This window comes from Carettochelys insculpta, chromosome 1, assembly GCF_033958435.1.
Source record: "Carettochelys insculpta isolate YL-2023 chromosome 1, ASM3395843v1, whole genome shotgun sequence".
NCBI classification, from domain to species: Eukaryota; Metazoa; Chordata; order Testudines; family Carettochelyidae; genus Carettochelys; species Carettochelys insculpta.
The window spans coordinates 88,586,888-88,605,019 of record NC_134137.1 but is presented as its reverse complement, the minus strand read 5'-3'; the positions used below and the strand labels follow the sequence as shown (position 1 = coordinate 88,605,019).

Below are 18,132 nucleotides of genomic sequence, written 5' to 3'. Positions count from 1 at the left end.
TTGCTCAAGCCTGTCCAGCATGAATTTGTCTAACCAGCTCTATTTCTAAGAAAAGATCCTCTCAAATGAATTAAAGCAGTGTGTAGAGTTACACTTAGCTTCAGCTAGGATTTTAGTTCCTACAACTAATCTGTTTTCTATACATCATTTCTCTATCCTGATCTTAATGTCGAGTCATTACCCGTTTGCTAAGAACACTTAAGCTGTCTCTACGCTACAAAAATGACTTTGAAATTGCTTAATTCGAAATATAACTTTGAAGTAGAGCGTCTACACACACCCTACTTCGAAGTTAAACTTCAAAGTAGGGCACTACTCCATTCCCAAGAATGGAGTAAGGACTTTGAAATTGTGCTCCCTTACTTAACTTCGAAGTAAGGGAAAGTGTGTGTAGACTCTATGCCGGCTACTTCGATGTAGTGCCTAACTTTGAAGGTAGTTCCTAGTGTAGACGCACCCATAGAGACTGAAAGTCAGGTGAGAAACTTCCACTTTAGCCCTTCATTCCTCTTATTTACGTGAAGAATACGTGACACCTAAAGAGTAATAACAACACAGAGGGAGATGTGCTAGTCTATACAATATCAAAACAAAAAGCAGCCAAGTAACACTTTAAAGACTAGCAAAATAGTTGAAAATAAACTCTTTTGCTAGTCTTTAAAGTGCTACTTGGCTGCTTTTTGTTTTCAAAAGAATAATGTGTGTAAGGCAGCTGTTAAGAGGCTATGTGCCATTGGCTATGTGAAGGTTTAGTCAAATATTTCTTAGTTCATTGAGAACAAATTTCTTAATAAACGGGTTTGTCCTCAATGGTAAGGCTGCATATGTTACCATAGCGACTTCTCCGAGCATAATTGGAGGGAAAGTGCTATTCTTCTGCTACAGCATATTTATGTGGGTGAGAGACAATTTGTGATGCTGTTGATGATATTTTCCTTTAGTAGTATTTAGCTTTTCATCACAGTTTCGCTGATTGTGGTTTCCAGTTACAGAAATTTTATATTTCTTTTTATTTTCTTTCAGGTTGTCTAGATACATTGGCTGCTATGCAAGACTTAAAAATGGGTGTAGCAAATACAGAGGAGGAGACTCAAGCAGTAATGAAAGTCTATTCCAAGGAAGATTATAGTATTGTTAATAGATTTGAAAGTATGTACTCAGTAAAATTTTGTTGCATGGACATCCATTCCATAAATCTGGCTCCCTAAATCCGTAATCATTTGTTCCTTGTAGGTCATGGAGGTGGTTGGGGTTATTCAGCCCATTCAGTGGAAGCTATTCGTTTCTATGCCGATACTGACATTTTACTTGGTGGCCTTGGCCTTTTTGGAGGTAGAGGAGAATACACTGCTAAAATAAAGGTAAGCATGGCTTAAGAACTGTAATTTTGAATTGATAAGAGTTTTTTTCTGATTCTGTTGAGCCTTGCTGTAGAGTTATGAAAGCTGTTCATCAGAAAAGGAACAAAAAGTGCCCCCCTCTGAAAATATGAATCAGCCTCCTCATTGAGACAGTATTGATTTACTGCTTCATGATGATGGTAATGTGAAGGTATGACACTGAGCATTTCATTACTCTTTGTTAAAATCCCATGCAAATTTTTCCAGAACAGGGGTATTAGCACTTATGTCCTGGTCACATTTAAAGTAAATGCTTTACCACTTGTCTTAAATTTCCTAAGTAGCATTTGTATCAAATTTTGGAGCTCTTCACTGATGGTGGGTGAAGTGATGAGAATCTTTTTTAATTGAAGACTTTTTTTATTTTTTTAATCATTCAGCATGAAAGGCAAGTTCATAGACGTTTTTGAAGAGGTGATATTTTGGAATTGTTTTTTTCTTTAACATTGCAACTTGAGCACCTAGAAACTTTGAAGTTGAGTAACATCATGTTATACTACTTACAACTGGGCATAGATAACCCTTATTTTTTTCCTCTAAAACTTACTGTCCTCTTTCCTAATCATGACAGAAAAAGTCAGCGTCATCAAAATGTTTCTTTTGCTGACCTACAAGTTGACCTGGTCCTATAAAGACACACACACCTTCTGTGCTCAAAAGAGATTATGACCTTAGGCCCTGATTTTAGATACACACGTGACTGTTTTTACACACTGAGTAGTCTATTTATGTCAGTATTGAAATCGCTGATTTCAAAGTATAAAAAAATGAAAAGCTACATACAGAAGGAAAAAGGCACTTTTGCTTTGTAGGTCTATTCAGTGTTATGAGCGTACCCAAATATAACTTCATACAACCTGGGTTTCAAGGTGGTTGGTCTTATTTTTTCCTGGTTAATAAATGTTACCATAAATACAATATTTTTATCCATTGTCTCTTTATACTGCTAAACTATTAATTCCTATTCATCATAGAGATTTCAGAAACACCTCAGGATGTTGAAAGGAAAGGAACAAGTTGGATTATTTAATTTACTTAAAGCCTCTTTTTTCTGGGTTATAGCATGCCATTCAGATGCCATCAGTTACTTAGTTTTGATGCTGCTTCTTCCACTTTCAGACAAGTGGGATTAAGAGTTTCTATTCAAGAAAATTTAGAGACTGATCGTTGTTAACATTTTGGAAGCGAGGGGGAACTGAAACTGTTCTCATATAAACAGATTGAATTGCCATATGACTAGGATTGGTGCAGAGAATCAGAACTGTATGCGGTCAGTAAGCAAGCTAAGATTCTTCAGAAGTGTAATTAAAACAAGAAATTAGAATTATTTCTCAAGTGTTTTGTAATGATGTAGAATTAAATGATGAGTTAGTGTCAACATTTGCTGATGACACCAAAATTTAAAATACTTAATTCTTTTGAGGTAGGTCATTCTTCCATTTTAAACAATATAAAATAGAGATCCCTGAATTAGGCACTGGGTAGATATGTAGACAAAAGTGAAACAATGCATTTTGGACCTAATAAAATTGAATAGTAGCCTGCCTAAAAATTGGAATGGCTCAACGATGAAAGAGCTGACATGAAGTTGAATACACTCTTTTATTGTAACAATATAAATTTGATCTTGGGCAATGTGGAAATGCCATTAAAAAGGAATTAAGGTTGATAAACTGTATGAATAATTTATGGTTAACGTTAGAAGGCTATAATTACCTAAAAAGCCCAAAACAGTCAGAGACAAATTGAAATCAAACCTAGTTAATAAAAAATAGGCAACCATTCTAACGCCACCCAATTTGGCCTCACAGTGACACTATGCAACAGCAATAGTCCATTTATGTTATCCCAGATTAAACTGCTGGAACTTTGGTCTCCACATGGTTGAAGTGATTAAAACCAAACTTTCTGTTAAAATGTTTTAAGACAGGAATTCCATTTGGGAGATTGCACTGCTGCAGTTGTACTGTTTTTCCATATCTTCTGTGTAGGGCTTCAAGAGACTATTATAGATTGTATAATATAGTATTGTACATTTTAGAGAGAGAGCTTTATTTTAATGCCATTCTAGTAATAACCTGCGGTTTGAGAATAACTAGAGGGTCTTTGAGTATTTGTGTCTGTGGATCTCTCTCTATGGCTGGGTCTACACTAGCAAGTTGTCTTTTAAAACAAACAAACAAACAAAAAAAACTGGCCTTTTCTGAAAGAACCTGCAAAGCATCTACACACAAAATGCACTCTTTTGATCTGAAGTTGAAAGAAGGCAGCACTTTTTTCCAACAGTCCTCTTTCTCTCTCCGATGAGGAAGAGTGCCTTTTTCCAAAAGTTTATTGTGGGGGGAAAAAACCATGTGTAGATGCCCCAGGGGTACTTTTCTTGAAAGAGCAGTTCTCATGGAGCTGGATTTTTTTGATTCCCATCCCATTTTTTCAAAAGAGCAGGGGTTGTGGATGCTCCCTATTGAAAGAACAGATAGAGTTTTGTTTTTTTTTTTGATGCACTTTTTTGTGTGTGGACACGCTTTCTTGAATGAAGCTTTTTCTGAAGAGATCTTCCAAAGAACTTCTTTTGAATATCGCTGTAATGTAGACGTAACCTAGGTGTGTATTTGCCTAATATGTGGGAGATCAGAATCTTTGAATAACAGTGTCTTTTGAGTTGTAGCTATGCTGTTCATGCCTCTGAACCTCCTCACCTAGTGGCGTAAACGGCAGAGCATGTGTCAACATCCTCAGTTCCTTCTTACGGTACATGGCAGTGAGTCAGAGCCAGATTGTCTGTCTGCCTTTTGCTTCCTAGAACATTTTCTGTTGCTTTATTTCTCTGTAAGTTTCCCCTTCATTTCTTTCTTTCAAAACCTTTCCTTAAATTCATTCCCTTTAAGAAGAAGGCAAATAAAAATTAACTGCTTTGTGCCAAAACCACTTCAGTGGTAGATTCAAACCCTTCTGCCCCATACTGCACCCAAGACAGGGCTGCAGTCCCATTCCCTTCGGCCCTTTGGTGTGAGGAAGTTGTGGAGGAGCCCTCCCCACATCCTGCTTGGGGCAGAAGCCCCATCGTGTCCAGTTGTTGGGGCAGCTCCATCAGCAGCCAGCCCCTTTCTCTGGCGGGCTGCGTTCCTGGTGCTCCATAGCTGGACAGCCTCCCCTTATCACTGAGAGCCATGTGTCTGATTAATGCTCCATGTGCCCATCATTCTCCTCAAGCACATGAAAATCCAGGGATACTTGGATACCTGGCATCAAGCTCTATGTCCCAGTCTGTCGGCCTGGGTATGACTCGCAAGACTGATGTAGGTTTAAAAAAAGTAATCTGACCCAGCACCCACAAGCAATAAGTAATGGCAGCCCTGGACTGTGTCAGAATTAATGACTGCTCTGTCATTGATGACTGAAACCATACTATGGAAAAGTATCAGAACACGGGACTCGGGTTCCCAGCAGTGGCCTTAGCTAGAGACAAAGTTGAGACAAAAGGAGAGAACTAGAGCTGTGTTAATAATTCATTTTATCTGGCTATTTATTTTTTGTTTCCAAGGCAATTCTGGAAAAAAAAAAACATAAAATTATAGTTCAGCCTGAACCATAACCAAAAAACAAACAAAAATAAATCTGAAAATATTCGACAAATTGAATTCAACAAAAAACTAAATTCAGTTTTGTTCTGAAATGAAATCTTTAGTTTCTAGAAATTTTTAAAATGGAGGCAAAGATAAAATCCATGTCTAGATTCACAAAACAGTTGGAGGAGAAGGTGGTGTTTTTCCTTCCTTGTATAATTTAGCACAGAGGTGAAAGCCCTCAACTGGGATGTCGGAGACACAAGTTCCATCCTCCTCCCTTTGTCTTTCTTGGTTCATGGGATTAAACCCTCTTCTAGGTAACTTCCCTAATCACTGGGGAAAAATATAATGGAGATACCTCCTCCGCTAGCTGTTTTCAGACTCATGCCCAAATTTTTTCGTGAATCTAGCTCTCCAAAAAAATTTGGAGCAAAACTACTTGGAGCAAATTCTTGGATAGCTTAGAGCAGGGGTCTGCAATCTGCAGCTGTGGAGCTGCATCCAACTGTCTAAGGACTTTTTTGTGTCTCCCAACACTAATTTACAAAGTTTAAAAAAACCACCTGATTATTTTCGCTAAATGGTGAATGTCTAAAAGCTCAACAATGAACAGATTATATCTAAATAGCAAATTATATGTGCTCTGGAAACATTGGATAACTGCCATTTTAATATATGCAGTACATTGTGGGATATGATACTTTATCCATGTATTGATCATGGTGTTAATAAAGTGTGCATTCTGAAAATGAGAAAGTAGCTTGTGGCATTTTTGCTGTGAAGGACAACACTCCTTTTAAGAAAGAAAACAAATGTGAAGTAAAATTGGCGTAATTAAAGCGGGTACTTGTAAGAATGTTACAGGGAGAAGGGAGAAAAATTGATACTATATGTGGACCTAAGACATTTTATCATCTTCATCTCTCATTGTCCTCTTCTGCAGCATCCTTTTTGTCCGTGTTCTCCACTGGCTGCACCCATAATCCCAGTCCTAGGACATTTTATCTTCTTCCTCCTTTTTCATCCTCTTCTGCAGCATCCTTATCCTCCCATATTCACCTCTGACTGCATTCCTAGTCCCAGGCCTTGTTCAGATTAAATACCCATAGTCCCAAACCCTAGGCAATCCACAATTTCCAAAAATGGAGTTCATAATCCTGACTCAGACCCATGCATCGTCTTCTGTGCCCCATATCATTCCCAACTGCAGGTCAAACCTGCAGAAGAAGAGAAAGGAAAAGGGAAAAAAATGGGGAGCATGGAGTCTCATCCATAGTTTTGTGAGGTATTCACTGTCTTAACCTGTTCCTCCTGGTGGCCTGTGATGTGTTCTATGTCGATATCTCAGGACCACTGGATGGTGTCTGAGACCATCAGCTGGCTCATGAGGCCTGCACTACTGGTTTGTTCTGGGGGTCCCGTGGCCCCAGGGCACCTACTAGCAGCATCTGGATTTTGATGGAGTAGCATCGAGTCTGTCAGAGGGGGTGTGTGTGACAATTTTCCTGTGGTGGGTTGCACCAAATGTCACCGATCGGTTCTCAAATGGGATGGACATGTCCACCATGATGATCTTTGTTTCCTCATTAGTGATACTGATGTCCTACCACAGAAGGCTGTCCATGCCTAGCACAGTGGAGTCCCATTGGACGGTGCCTAGGGTTGGTGACAGCACCTTGACGATCTGGGCCAGGATGGTGTTGTGGAGGAGTTGTCAGGGCTTGGAGTGTTGATGGCAGCTGCACAGGATGTGGGGCAGGGTCTCCAGCTCATATCTGCGGTGCCTGCATCTCTTATCCTGTGCACCATCAAGAATAGGACAAGAAGAAATAGGCTTAAACTGAAGCAAGGGAGGTTTAGGATGAACATTAGGAAAAGCTTCCTAACTGTCAGGGTGGTTAAACATTGAAATAAATTGCCCAGAGAGGTTGTAGAATCTCCATCACTGGAAATATTTGGTAACAGGTTAGACAGACATCTATCAGGGATGGTCTAGGGTACTTTGTCTGGCTATGAGGGTAGGATAGTGGACTCAATGACCTCTAAAGGTACCTTTCAGTTCTAGTGTTCTGTGGTGCTGTGATTTTACTCATTAGAAAAATTATCTGCTAGAAAATACAGGTTTTTGTGGACTCTAAGCCAGGAGTCAACAACCAAAATATCAAGAAGAGCTGTTTGTTTTTTCCTAATTTGGTAAAAACTCAGTAATTCAAGAGCTGCAATGCATTTGAATACGAGATGGTCCTTAATAAATAATATTAAACCATACTTTTTGTAATGCCTATTTTAAGAACAGTGTACACAATGATTTGTAATATGATGCATGTTTACTGTAGGGTGTTCACAACATTTTTACATATTCTATTTCCTCATACTTCACGTGTGTTTGTACTATGTTCCTGACTTTTGCTCCCAAACCCACTTTAATTATGTCAATTTTACTTCATGTTAAATTTGTTTTTTTCTTAATATATGTGTTGTCCTTCACAGGACTGTACTTTTTGTGTTCTGTCATATTATACAGGCAAGTGACACTGTTCAGTACCTGTGCATTGAAGGCCCTCAAGGCTAAACCTGTACCTGGGACTGGGATAGATGCCTCAGTGCTGAAAATCTCAGTACTAATATCAGAGCTGGCATTGGCTGTTAAGGCACTAACATTCCCTCATGATTTATTGCTGATGGAAGCTACTTTCTCTCTAGAGCCACCCTCCCTATCAATAACACTTCAACTGGCACCAACTTAAACATCTCAGCTTGCATACTGTAGAGATTGCTGCAGAGATCAGTACCATTAATATTAGATATCTTTACCCTGGTCACTGTCCTAATTGCACTGTATTAACCCCTTCCCCACCCTCCAACCACCACAAACCATCAGTCTTCACCTCCCCACTCACCAAGAGTGAATTTGACCTGAAAGGTCAAGAGCCACATCTGCACCAACAAATGGATACCTAGCAGTCTTCATAAGCGTACTTGATGCAGCTTCAGTCCCTACCTAAACTCCATTCTCTTCAGAAATTGTTCTGAAAGAAGTGGTCTCCTTTCTCTGGCCAAGAGCCATTGAGGAAATATCTGTGGAATTCAGATATCCTCATTTCCTCATTGTGAAGAAGAAAGGAGGTCTTCAGCTCATCTTCAACCTCAGAAGACTTTACAAATATATATTCTGTATCAGATTCAGGATGGCAAGTGCTACATTCTGCCACCCCTTCTGTACTGGCACAGTACTTATTCATAGTGTTCATCCTCCAAGAAGCATACTTCCACATTTTAATCTGTCTTACCCAAAGGTAGTATCTAGAGCCCAGTCATTATCAATAGGATCTAGCCACAGCACAGTGAGCATTAAATGTCTACCTGCAGTAGCTGATATGTAAAGGGGGCAGGGGAAGCTTTTGTTTCTAGTTATAGATGCTTTCCTGGTCAGCAGCAGCATACTATCATCGCAGTCTGTTCAAAGAGCTGGACTCTGATAAACTACAACAAATTCTCATTCTGACCATCTTATACTACAGTATTCATAAGAGCTTTAATCACCTCCAAATTGGCAAATACTTGTCTTCTGTGAGATGGATGATTGGATAAAATGGAATCTATCTCCCTCAATGAAATAAATCCCTCAAGCGTAGTGCAAACTTGTTTCAAAATTTTAGATCATGTAAGTTTTACTTTATGTGACGCTACTATTCAGACCTCACCTTAGATATGGTCGGTCTTAGTGGTGTAAAGCTTCAGATTGACAAACACACTGCACCGAGGCAATTCCCAAAGGCAATTCAATATGACCTATTTCTGCTCAGCTCTGGGCCCAATTTATTGTCCATCTGCAACGCTTGCTCAAGATACACATATGGACCCACCAGCTCTGTCTATGGATAGCCAGGACTGGCCATCCAGCTGCATGACATACTCTGAGCAATGTATGTTTTTTCATCCACTTCGTTTTTCCAGTGTGCATAGTTAGGCCAATCTCTTTCACATTCTTACCAATGTCACTGAAAAGTAGAACAAAGCCTTTTACATAATGGAGAATCCGTAGAACCTTGCCTTCAATCAGAAATCCATCTTTCACTTGAATGCTCCACAGGACATCTTCCAGAATGCTGGCAAACAACATCTGTGAACATGTCCCCTGTCTTATGCCGCGCTTCACTTCAATGCTCAAGGAAATGTTTTTTTAGTGAGATGTGATCAGGCTATTTTTTATTTTGTATTTGGTGTGGGACTTCTTGAGTTGGCTGATGTACCCCCTCCCTGGTACACTGTAACTTTTAAACTGAATCCCAGGGAAATGCTTCTCTGTGCTTTATCACGTAAAACTTTTGTTTTGTTAATAAATAACCTTTATTTTTAAAAAAGTCAATGATTGGTTCCTGTGTCAAGCTTAGGGAAGCACACAAGCTGACCTTTCATAAAGAAAGGTCTGTGAGCAGATTTCAGCTTAATTTCTTCCTTTTTGTTTTCAAGCTTTCTGTTAAGGGAGGGTTAATAGCTTGGGGTTACGCCACAGGGAGACATTCCTAAGTGTATCTGCCTGGGTTTTAAAGGATGTTTTCTCACTTGGGTGGTCTCAGCTACTTCCCAAGCTCAGGGAGTCTGTCACCTTGGGAAGCTTTTAAACAGAAGCCTATAGAGACAAGGTATTTTAAGGTCTCTTGCGGGCCCCCCACCTGCTGCGCTCAGGAGCGTCGGAGGGGGGAATAGCCTTGACAACATCCATCATGGAGTCTTGTATGATCCTAACATATCCTGGAGAAAGACAGAACAAGGAGATCAATCTGTAACTGACTGTGAACAATCAATTCTGGGGAGGCATCCCGCAAAGGAGAGCATTCAAAGCTGCATTTTGTTCCACTGCATCGAAGGTTTTTTGTTTTGTTTTGTTTTTTTTTTAAGTCAATGGTCAACAAGCACAGTGGGATCTTGTACTCTCTACACCTTTCAGTCATCTGTGTGACAGTAAAGTTTGATCCACTGTGGAGAATCCCTTGTGAAAATCTTCCTGTTCCCTTTTCATGTTTTCATCAAGGATACTCTTATAGGTGGTATTCTGGGCCACCTTTAAATGCATTAAATATGTTTCCAGAAGGATGAGACTCCATATAAATTTTCTGGAACTTAAGGCAATTAGGTTAATCTGCAAAGCACTCCTCACAGCTTTAAAGACTTCTCGCATGGCGATTCTTATATACAAAACGTGCAATATATTCTGTAAACAGACAGAGAGCTGCTCGTTTTTTCACTAAGATACAACCAGAAAATGAAAACAAATTCTTGAATTGATGGTCCTCCAGGGTCTAGTAAGTTAGCAGTCTTTCTCATCAGCCAATGTTATCAATCATGAATGGTCTCTTAAGAGCCCTGTCCTTTTATTGATGTTTCAGCAGTAGAAAATATGATGACAAAAATATTTGCCCTCAAAGAGAATATAGCATTTTACCTTTGGTTGTGTGAATGTGTAAGTCCAGGGTCCATGAAGAATGCATTTCTCATAACAAGTTATCATGGTATTAAGTGCATTTTTGTCGATGCCCCTGGCACCCTGCATTATAGGGAAAATCATACTGGATGCAGCTTCACTGATCCTGATAGCTTGTTCATTGGCAGACACAATTCTGGCAACCAGTTTCCATCAGATTTAGCTTTCTGCCCTTGTATCATTTCAGAACTGTCCGAACATAACATCAAATTGCGGGGGACAGATTTTACATCCATATGAATGCATCACATGGATGGCATAGCCCTTCCAAACATTAGTTTGTTCAGTGAGTGCTCAGATTGCCTTTTCTGCCAGTTTCCAATATACGCCATACCGGATATGTGTCAAGTGGCTGCTCTGGAGTAATTTTAAACACTATGCCCTTCATCTGACAAAAAAAATTAAAAGCCACGTTTGGAATGGTACCATCACAATCATCAGTTATTGGCAGATAAGACTCTTCTGTCTTCTAAACAAAAAATTGATTGCCAGTTATCTAGAGTGGGATCCACACAGATGCATACTCCAAGAACTTCAGTCGCCATGAAATAAAAAATTGTGTTTTATATTTACGAGTAGTAGTACCCTGTTCATCAGTGTTTCTAGCAAGGGGAAGGTAAGAAAGAATGGCTAGCAAATTAATACAGTGGAATGAAATTCATAAAGATGGAAAGATATTTTACTTTATTTTTCCAGTTGTTTGAACTGGGTCCAGATGGGGGAGATCATGAGACTGATGGGGATCTTCTTGCTGAAACTGATGTCTTGGCATATGATTGTGCTGCTAGGTAAACAATTTTCTTTACTTTCTCTAAAGAGGCTTACTGCCTTGCTAGTTTTGTTTTAGTGTGAATTTTAAACATATTTTAAAGGTATGCTAATCTGTGTCATTAAAATCTCTAACATGTAGTGCTACATGTATTACCTGCAATAAAAGAGAGGTAACACTTTGAAAAGAGCAACAAAAAAATAATATTCCATTTCAGGTATTATAGGAAGACTTGAGGTACCAAATGGGAAAGTGAAAGCCTTCCCAGCCTAACACATTGATTTTTTTTCCCCTTCGGTGGGTATTTGACTTTAAATCTTGTGTCTATTTAATTGAAGAGAGAGGTGTCGCAGCATTAAAATGTTACGTATATGCTAGAAGTGTGGAATGTTATTAGCGTATGTCTCAGAATTGACTAAAATTATGTGATCACTAGAGCTACGTCAACACGTGAAGCCTACATCGAAGTAGCTTATTTCGATGAATAATGTCTACACGTCCTCCAGGGCTGGCAACGTCGACGTTGCGCAGCACCACATCGAAATAGGCGCTGCGAGGGAACGTCTACACGCCAAAGTAGCACACATCGAAATAAGGGTGCCAGGCACAGCTGCAGACAGGGTCACAGGGCGGACTCAACAGTAAGCCGCTCCCTTAAAGGGCCCCTCCCAGACACACTTGCACTAAACAACACAAGATCCACAGAGCCGACAACTGGTTGCAGACTCTGTGCATGCAGCATGGATCCCCAGCTGCAGCAGCAGCCAGAAGCCCTGGGCTAAGGGCTGCTGCACACGGTGAACATAGAGCCCCGCAGGGGCTGGAGAGAGAGCGTCTCTCAACCCCTCAGCTGATGGCCACCATGGCGGACCCCGCTATTTCGATGTTGCGGGACGCAGATCGTCTACACGTGCCCTACTTCGACGTTCAACTTCGAAGTAGGGCACTATTCCCATCCCCTCATGGGGTTAGCGGCTTTGACGTCTCGCCGCCTAACGTTGATGTTAACATCGAAATAGCGCCCAACACGTGTAGCCATGACAGGCGCTATTTCGAAGTTAGTGCCGCTACTTCGAAGTAGCGTGCACGTGTAGACACGGCTTCGATGAAAAAGACATTGTGTTGTGCTTTGACTCATTTTGGGAGTGGGGAAAAAGGAAGCATTCTTTGCCGAAATATCCATAGGTATGAAATTGGGGTACGGTATGAACTGCACATATATGTAAGGAACTAGGAGTGACACATTTCTGTAACAAAACTAACTTTCAAAAAAAGCATATCGCTACCGTTGAGTCTGGATCCTGGAATGCTCAGTTACCTAGTGATATGTTCAGTCTTCCTTTAAACAGAAATTATACTTGAATACTGTGGAAGAAGAGCATGATCAGGAGGGAATTTAATTGCACGCAAGGGCACCACAGATACAGAAGACCTCCTTTGACAATCTTATCAGTGTGGATGAAAAACAACTTTTATTAAAGTTCATTTGCAGATGCTGTGGTCTTTCATGAAATTTCTGAATATAGGCAAGATTCTTTGCTATAACTTGGCCTTAGGCTATTGAAACACTTAATGGATAAGTAAGAGAGGACCTACCAATTTCTAAATATTTTCCAAATGTAGTAGCTGTCTTACTATGAACAGTTGCCTTGTCAAATATTTTTCACTTACGTCTCCTTCTCTTTGACCACGGTTACACTAGTGAATTTTGTTGACAAAACTGGTGGAATGTCTACATACAAAATGTGCTTAGTTGACATTTTGTCAGCCAACCTTGGCACTTTTGCTGGCAGCGTTTTGCCTCTCAGCCATGAGGCATAATGCTGCTGTCAACAGATTGTCAACAAAAAAGCTGTGTGGACCTTCTGGGGGGTGGCTTCTCTCGACAGATGGGGCATACAGAACAGTAGGCAGCCCTGTCTGTTGTACTTATGGGTGCCTGTTTTGTTGAGAGAGCATCTGGGCAGTCCAGCTGCTCTGTCAGCAGAGCTGAGTGCTCTTCTGTTTGGGTTTTGTGTGTGGCTGCTCTCTGTCAGGAAATCTTTCAAAAGTGACTTCTGTCAACAGAGCTCTGTAATATAACCATAGCCATTGTGAAATTTTTGTCCATAAATGTAATATGAAAAGGCTCCTGCCCTTTTCTCTGAGGTCTGTTAAAACTGTTAGAAAGTACACCCAACTTTGTTTCATTTCATATTGACTTAGTAGGTTTGCTTTGAATGTAGGGAAGGATGACTAAATAACTGGCTGACCTTCCTTACACTTTCGTTATCTAGAACTTGAATGCAATTCCAAGTCTTGTGGAGTAGCTGGCTTTCTGATCTGTGTCCATTAAAGATATTTTCTAGGCCCCCATGTGGTCTTTGCACACTTTTCCCAAAATGATGTTATTTAGATTCAGTGGTCAGACCAGAAACCGAAGTTGTCTTAACAGGGTTAGAGTCTTTTTCTGTGTTCGTCACTCAAACTCTGTTGTTCCTAAAAATTTATTTCTGGAGGTCTCTCTTGCTCTCTGATCAGTTTCTCACTATCTCTTGCAAACTGTTAGTTTTTCATTTTACAATCCAGTAACTGTCCTTAACAGTTTAGAATAATCATACAGAAACCCATACAGTCCTACTCCATGTAATTCAGAATTACCTCTCCAAACAAAATTTTCAGTTACAGCTAAGCCCCAGATCATACAGTGCTGCCTTTCTACTCTGAATCATGGGTCTTCAGTTTCCGTTCAGATGTACTCATGTAACTAGTGGTTTGATGGGGGCCCAGGTTCTTCTTCAGTCTCATTGTGGAGAAGAAATGAAATACCTCTCTGATCTGGCCTTGGATGTGACAGAGATAAGCAGTACCGCTCTAAGTGCAAGGTTGGGAGTAAAGGGTACTACTCTTAAGCCCACAGAGTCCTCACTTATGGCTTTCCGGGAAAGTGAAGTGCATTTTTATAATTACAAGGACAAATCTCTATCCAAGTCTGTTCAGAAGATATTTGTCCCTGGTCCCATCCTTTGGGAGGGAGCATCTGCTTTATGGATCCTCAGAGCTTGAGACCTCTGAAAATCCCCCAACAAGAAGGTTGTAAATGTGAAAGAAGGCAGCTAAGTCAATACCATTGGTGGCTCCAATTCCCAAGCACGAGTATTAACATCTTTTGGCTCTATCTAAGGATATGTTTACACAGAAAGGAAAAAAAAACTGTCTTGTCTGTGCTAGCTGACTCATGCTTGTGGGGCTCAAGCTATCGGACTGTTTCATTTTTGTGCAGTCTTCTATGCTGAGGCTTGGGGACCCTCCCACCTCAAAAGCATTCCTTAATTTCTTTGCACAGTCATACCCTGAGAGTCTGAGAAACAATATTTTGTCCTTGATAAAGGAGCCAAATTTCTTTTTTCCCCATCCAGTGCCCAACTCACTAGCGGTGTAAGCAGTCACGGAGAAACCAAGATGAGAACATCAGGAAAATCACCCCAGGTGACAAACGCTCAAAGAAGTTGAATCTTTTGGGAAGAAAGCCCCCCCCCCCCCCCCCATCCACTCGTCGACCCTAAAATTCTGTATCACTGACTTTCAGGTCTCATTAGCAAAATATGTTTTAACACTTACTCCAGGCTGGTGAACTTTAAAGACAAGTTTCCCCTGAGGATAGAGTTCAGTTTCAAGCCTTTATGGAGGAAGCTGAACCAGTGCTGGGAAAAGCATCATTGTAAGCTGATATGGATACAGCAGACACAATATATCAAAGGATAGCCACTGGCATAGTCACAAAGCATACAAAATAAGCCTTGGCTTCATTCGTCAGGGTTCCTGATATTAACTTGCCTTTTGACAGTCACATTTGTTTACTGAGAAGATAAATGAGGCCCTAAACTCATTGGAAGTGTCTGCTCTCTGGCAATTTGTATCCCAACTCCAAAGAGAGAATACTGTAGGCAGATATATAAATGTGGCTGCCCTCTACCCAAACATGCTTCATCTGTGTTTAGCAGTGCCTCTTCATAAATGACAGAGCACTCAATGCCTCAGTTTTCAGTTCACTCTGCTGCCACATTTGTCCATCCCCTGCCACCTATCCAGGACAGCCTTTGCTGCATCTGCTGAGAGCTACCAGCCATTGCTGATGACAGCCACATCTTTCCCCCTCATCACTGGGGGGTCATCTCTCACTTTTCCCCAACAGTTGGATTCTCAACACACACAGTTGTTTGGAAATTATCTATCCATGTTATCCATTAAATTTCTTTCCCATCCTTTCCCACAAACCACCTTTCTGGCCTCTTCAGGGATGATTCTCATGAAGAGAACTTTCCAAAGAAAGATTTTAGTTTTAGTGAGCGGTCTCATAGCACGTTACTCATAGACCAAAGACTATGGTCATTGTTCCTTTCTCTTTTGCATTACATGATATCATGAACTTGTGACCTCATTTCACTAGGCCTGACCTCTGTTTACTCATCAGATAAGGACCGCATGAGTATCAGAAGGATTGTTCCTACTAGCATTATTGCCTCTCATACTTGCTAATGGAACTCATTTCAAGTAAGAATAGACATCCTCTTCAGTGCTCACACCCTAGTCTGCAGTTATGGATACATCTTTTCAGAGTGGGGTGCTTACCTGAACAACTATACTATATTGTGCACCTGGCTCCACAGGAGGCCATATGGTACATCAACTTGCTGGGACTAAGAGGAGTCTGCCTGGCATGCAGGGCTTTTCTCTCATTCACTCAGTCTCTCCATGTCCAAGTAATGTCAGAAAAAGGTTTTGTACATTTAACAAGCAAGATAGACAGAGCGAGATCCCTTCACCTCTGCACAAAAGCACTCACGCTTTGGAACTGGTGAATCAGGAACCACATTACTATTTTAGCAACAAACATTCTGGGTATTCAAAATTCTGTATCTGACAACTGAAGCAGTTAGTTCTCTGCAGGTCGTGAGTATAAAATAGTTTCTATCCTGAGTGAGATACTCAGGTAGTGGTGAGTACCCCAATGACATTGTGTTAATCAAAGTGAAGAAGAAACTGCCTCTTTATTTTTCCAGAGCAGCTGTGAGAGACAACTCTCAGGGCAATATTCTCCTATTGTACCAAACAGATTGATTAAGTTACGCATTTTTGCTCCCTCCACTGCTGCCATAGGTCTTTGGAATGGTCCTTCAAGACCAAAGCCAGAGTCATTAATTAGTATCCAGTTGGCCCAGACATTTTTCATTCCCAGCCCTTTGGAGAATGTCAAGTAGTCCTCATGGCTGGATCTGGCCCTTCCCAGATATCCTTACTCAGAAAGGCAGCAAAATCAGACAGCTCGGTGGCCTGGTGTTTGCTTGGGAGACAGATATAGCATCCTCTTTCTCAACCGTTATCCCAGCCATTTTTATTCAAAACAGGAAGGATTCAACCAGGAGCTGCTATGGAGCAAAATTGATAGATTTTGCTTCCTGAGCGCAGCATAATCAGCCTCCCTCAGATTTTGCTCGTATCTTAGTTGTTTTAGATTATCTTCTGCTTTTCAAAATTGGTCTCTCTATTAGCTCTTTCTGTTTTCATTTTCCAGTTTGTAGTTCCTTTCTTTCCCCAGTAGGTGGGTGCTTAATTTCTTTCTCACCCTACAACACTTATGTTCATGGAGGGCCTGGTCAGAGCCAGTGTTCTTTCATTTTCTCTCTCCCTCTCCTTCTCTTTTATTTTTTTTTTTTAAATGTCCCTGTATGGAATGTGTGACACACCATGCCCATATTGGAGCACATTAAAAAATTCATTCCGTGTGGGGGGTGGGGCCAGCTGGATCAGAGTGTGGGAGGGGCTTAGCCTATGCATTCATTACTTCATACCTGCATGGCTAAGTCATGTAATATGGCTCATCTCTGTTCATTTTTTAAGCCCTCTGTCTTTATTTAGTCCCTGCTCAATCACAAATTCATTAACTGATTCCAAAGTACTGGCAACTCGGTCATAACTTCATTCACTCACTGTTAACCCCTTTGTCAGTTTGGTTTTCCTTCTCTTTTCCCTCACTCAATTTATCAGATCTCTTTACAGGCTCACTAAATCTGTTCCTGTACAGTTGTGGCTCTTTAAAGTTGTGCAGCTGTCTCAACTCTTTTTCCATTGTTTGGCCATCTCATAGTTCATGGATGCCACTTGATGTCTTTTCCCCAGTCAGGTCTCAGATCTTCCTTTCATAGCAGGTGTTTCATGTGCACTTCATTTGCAGCATTGCATCTGTCCCCTTGATTGTTGAGGGACTGAGGGTTCTTTGTCTAGGGAGGGGCCAGGTAAGATGCCAGGTATCTTCTGTGTCCTCTGTGCCTGGAGAATGTAATTCCAGAACTGGGTGAGAGCAGTTGGAAACTTTAGGGCAGTATCATTGCCAAGATGCACATTGCCAACTATTCTGTGCCAGGTCTTAGCCAATCAGGAGATGAGAAGAATCAGGCCTTGGTCCAGAAGAGTGGAGGCTTGGTGGAACTGATCATCATTTCTGATTCACTGTATACATAAGTTAGGGTGGAATCAAGGAAGAGTCAGGAACTCTGAGGATTCAGGAGGTGTCACTGAGGGTGTACTTTACTCACTGACCTCCTGAGGTGAGTTAGTGAGAAAAGATCTCAGGCCCAAATTTGCGACAGATTCTCCCATGCTACTGGCACCGCATAAGAGCTACTACATTCAGTTCATGTTGGAAAATGCCCTTTAAAATTTTTTAGTTAATGATGAAATCCTGATGCCATCAAAGGCAATTGTATTTACTGTTAGTCCCATCATCAGAATTCAAATGGACCAAGATTTGATTTACACATTTGCTGTGTAATTTGTAGTTTTGTATCTTGACACTTTCATATGTTCTTTTTTCCTTTCATGTTTATATATTTCTATTAATGTAATCCTTAGAATTTATGTATGGGACCC

General features: G+C 40.7%; 1 protein-coding gene across 7 annotated transcripts in view; it reads left to right on the top strand.

Annotated features, from left to right (window-relative positions):
- The window catches only part of MYCBP2 (MYC binding protein 2), a 354,939-nt gene that overhangs the window by 148,680 nt on the left and 188,127 nt on the right, over window positions 1-18,132 (top strand). For all 7 annotated transcript variants that reach the window (XM_074989094.1, XM_074989085.1, XM_074989075.1 and 4 more), the window contains exons 24-26: window positions 1,024-1,149; window positions 1,234-1,361; window positions 11,151-11,242. In XM_074989094.1, coding sequence (XP_074845195.1) covers window positions 1,024-1,149; window positions 1,234-1,361; window positions 11,151-11,242 — 346 coding nt within the window. The remainder of the gene's footprint in view (window positions 1-1,023; window positions 1,150-1,233; window positions 1,362-11,150; window positions 11,243-18,132) is intronic.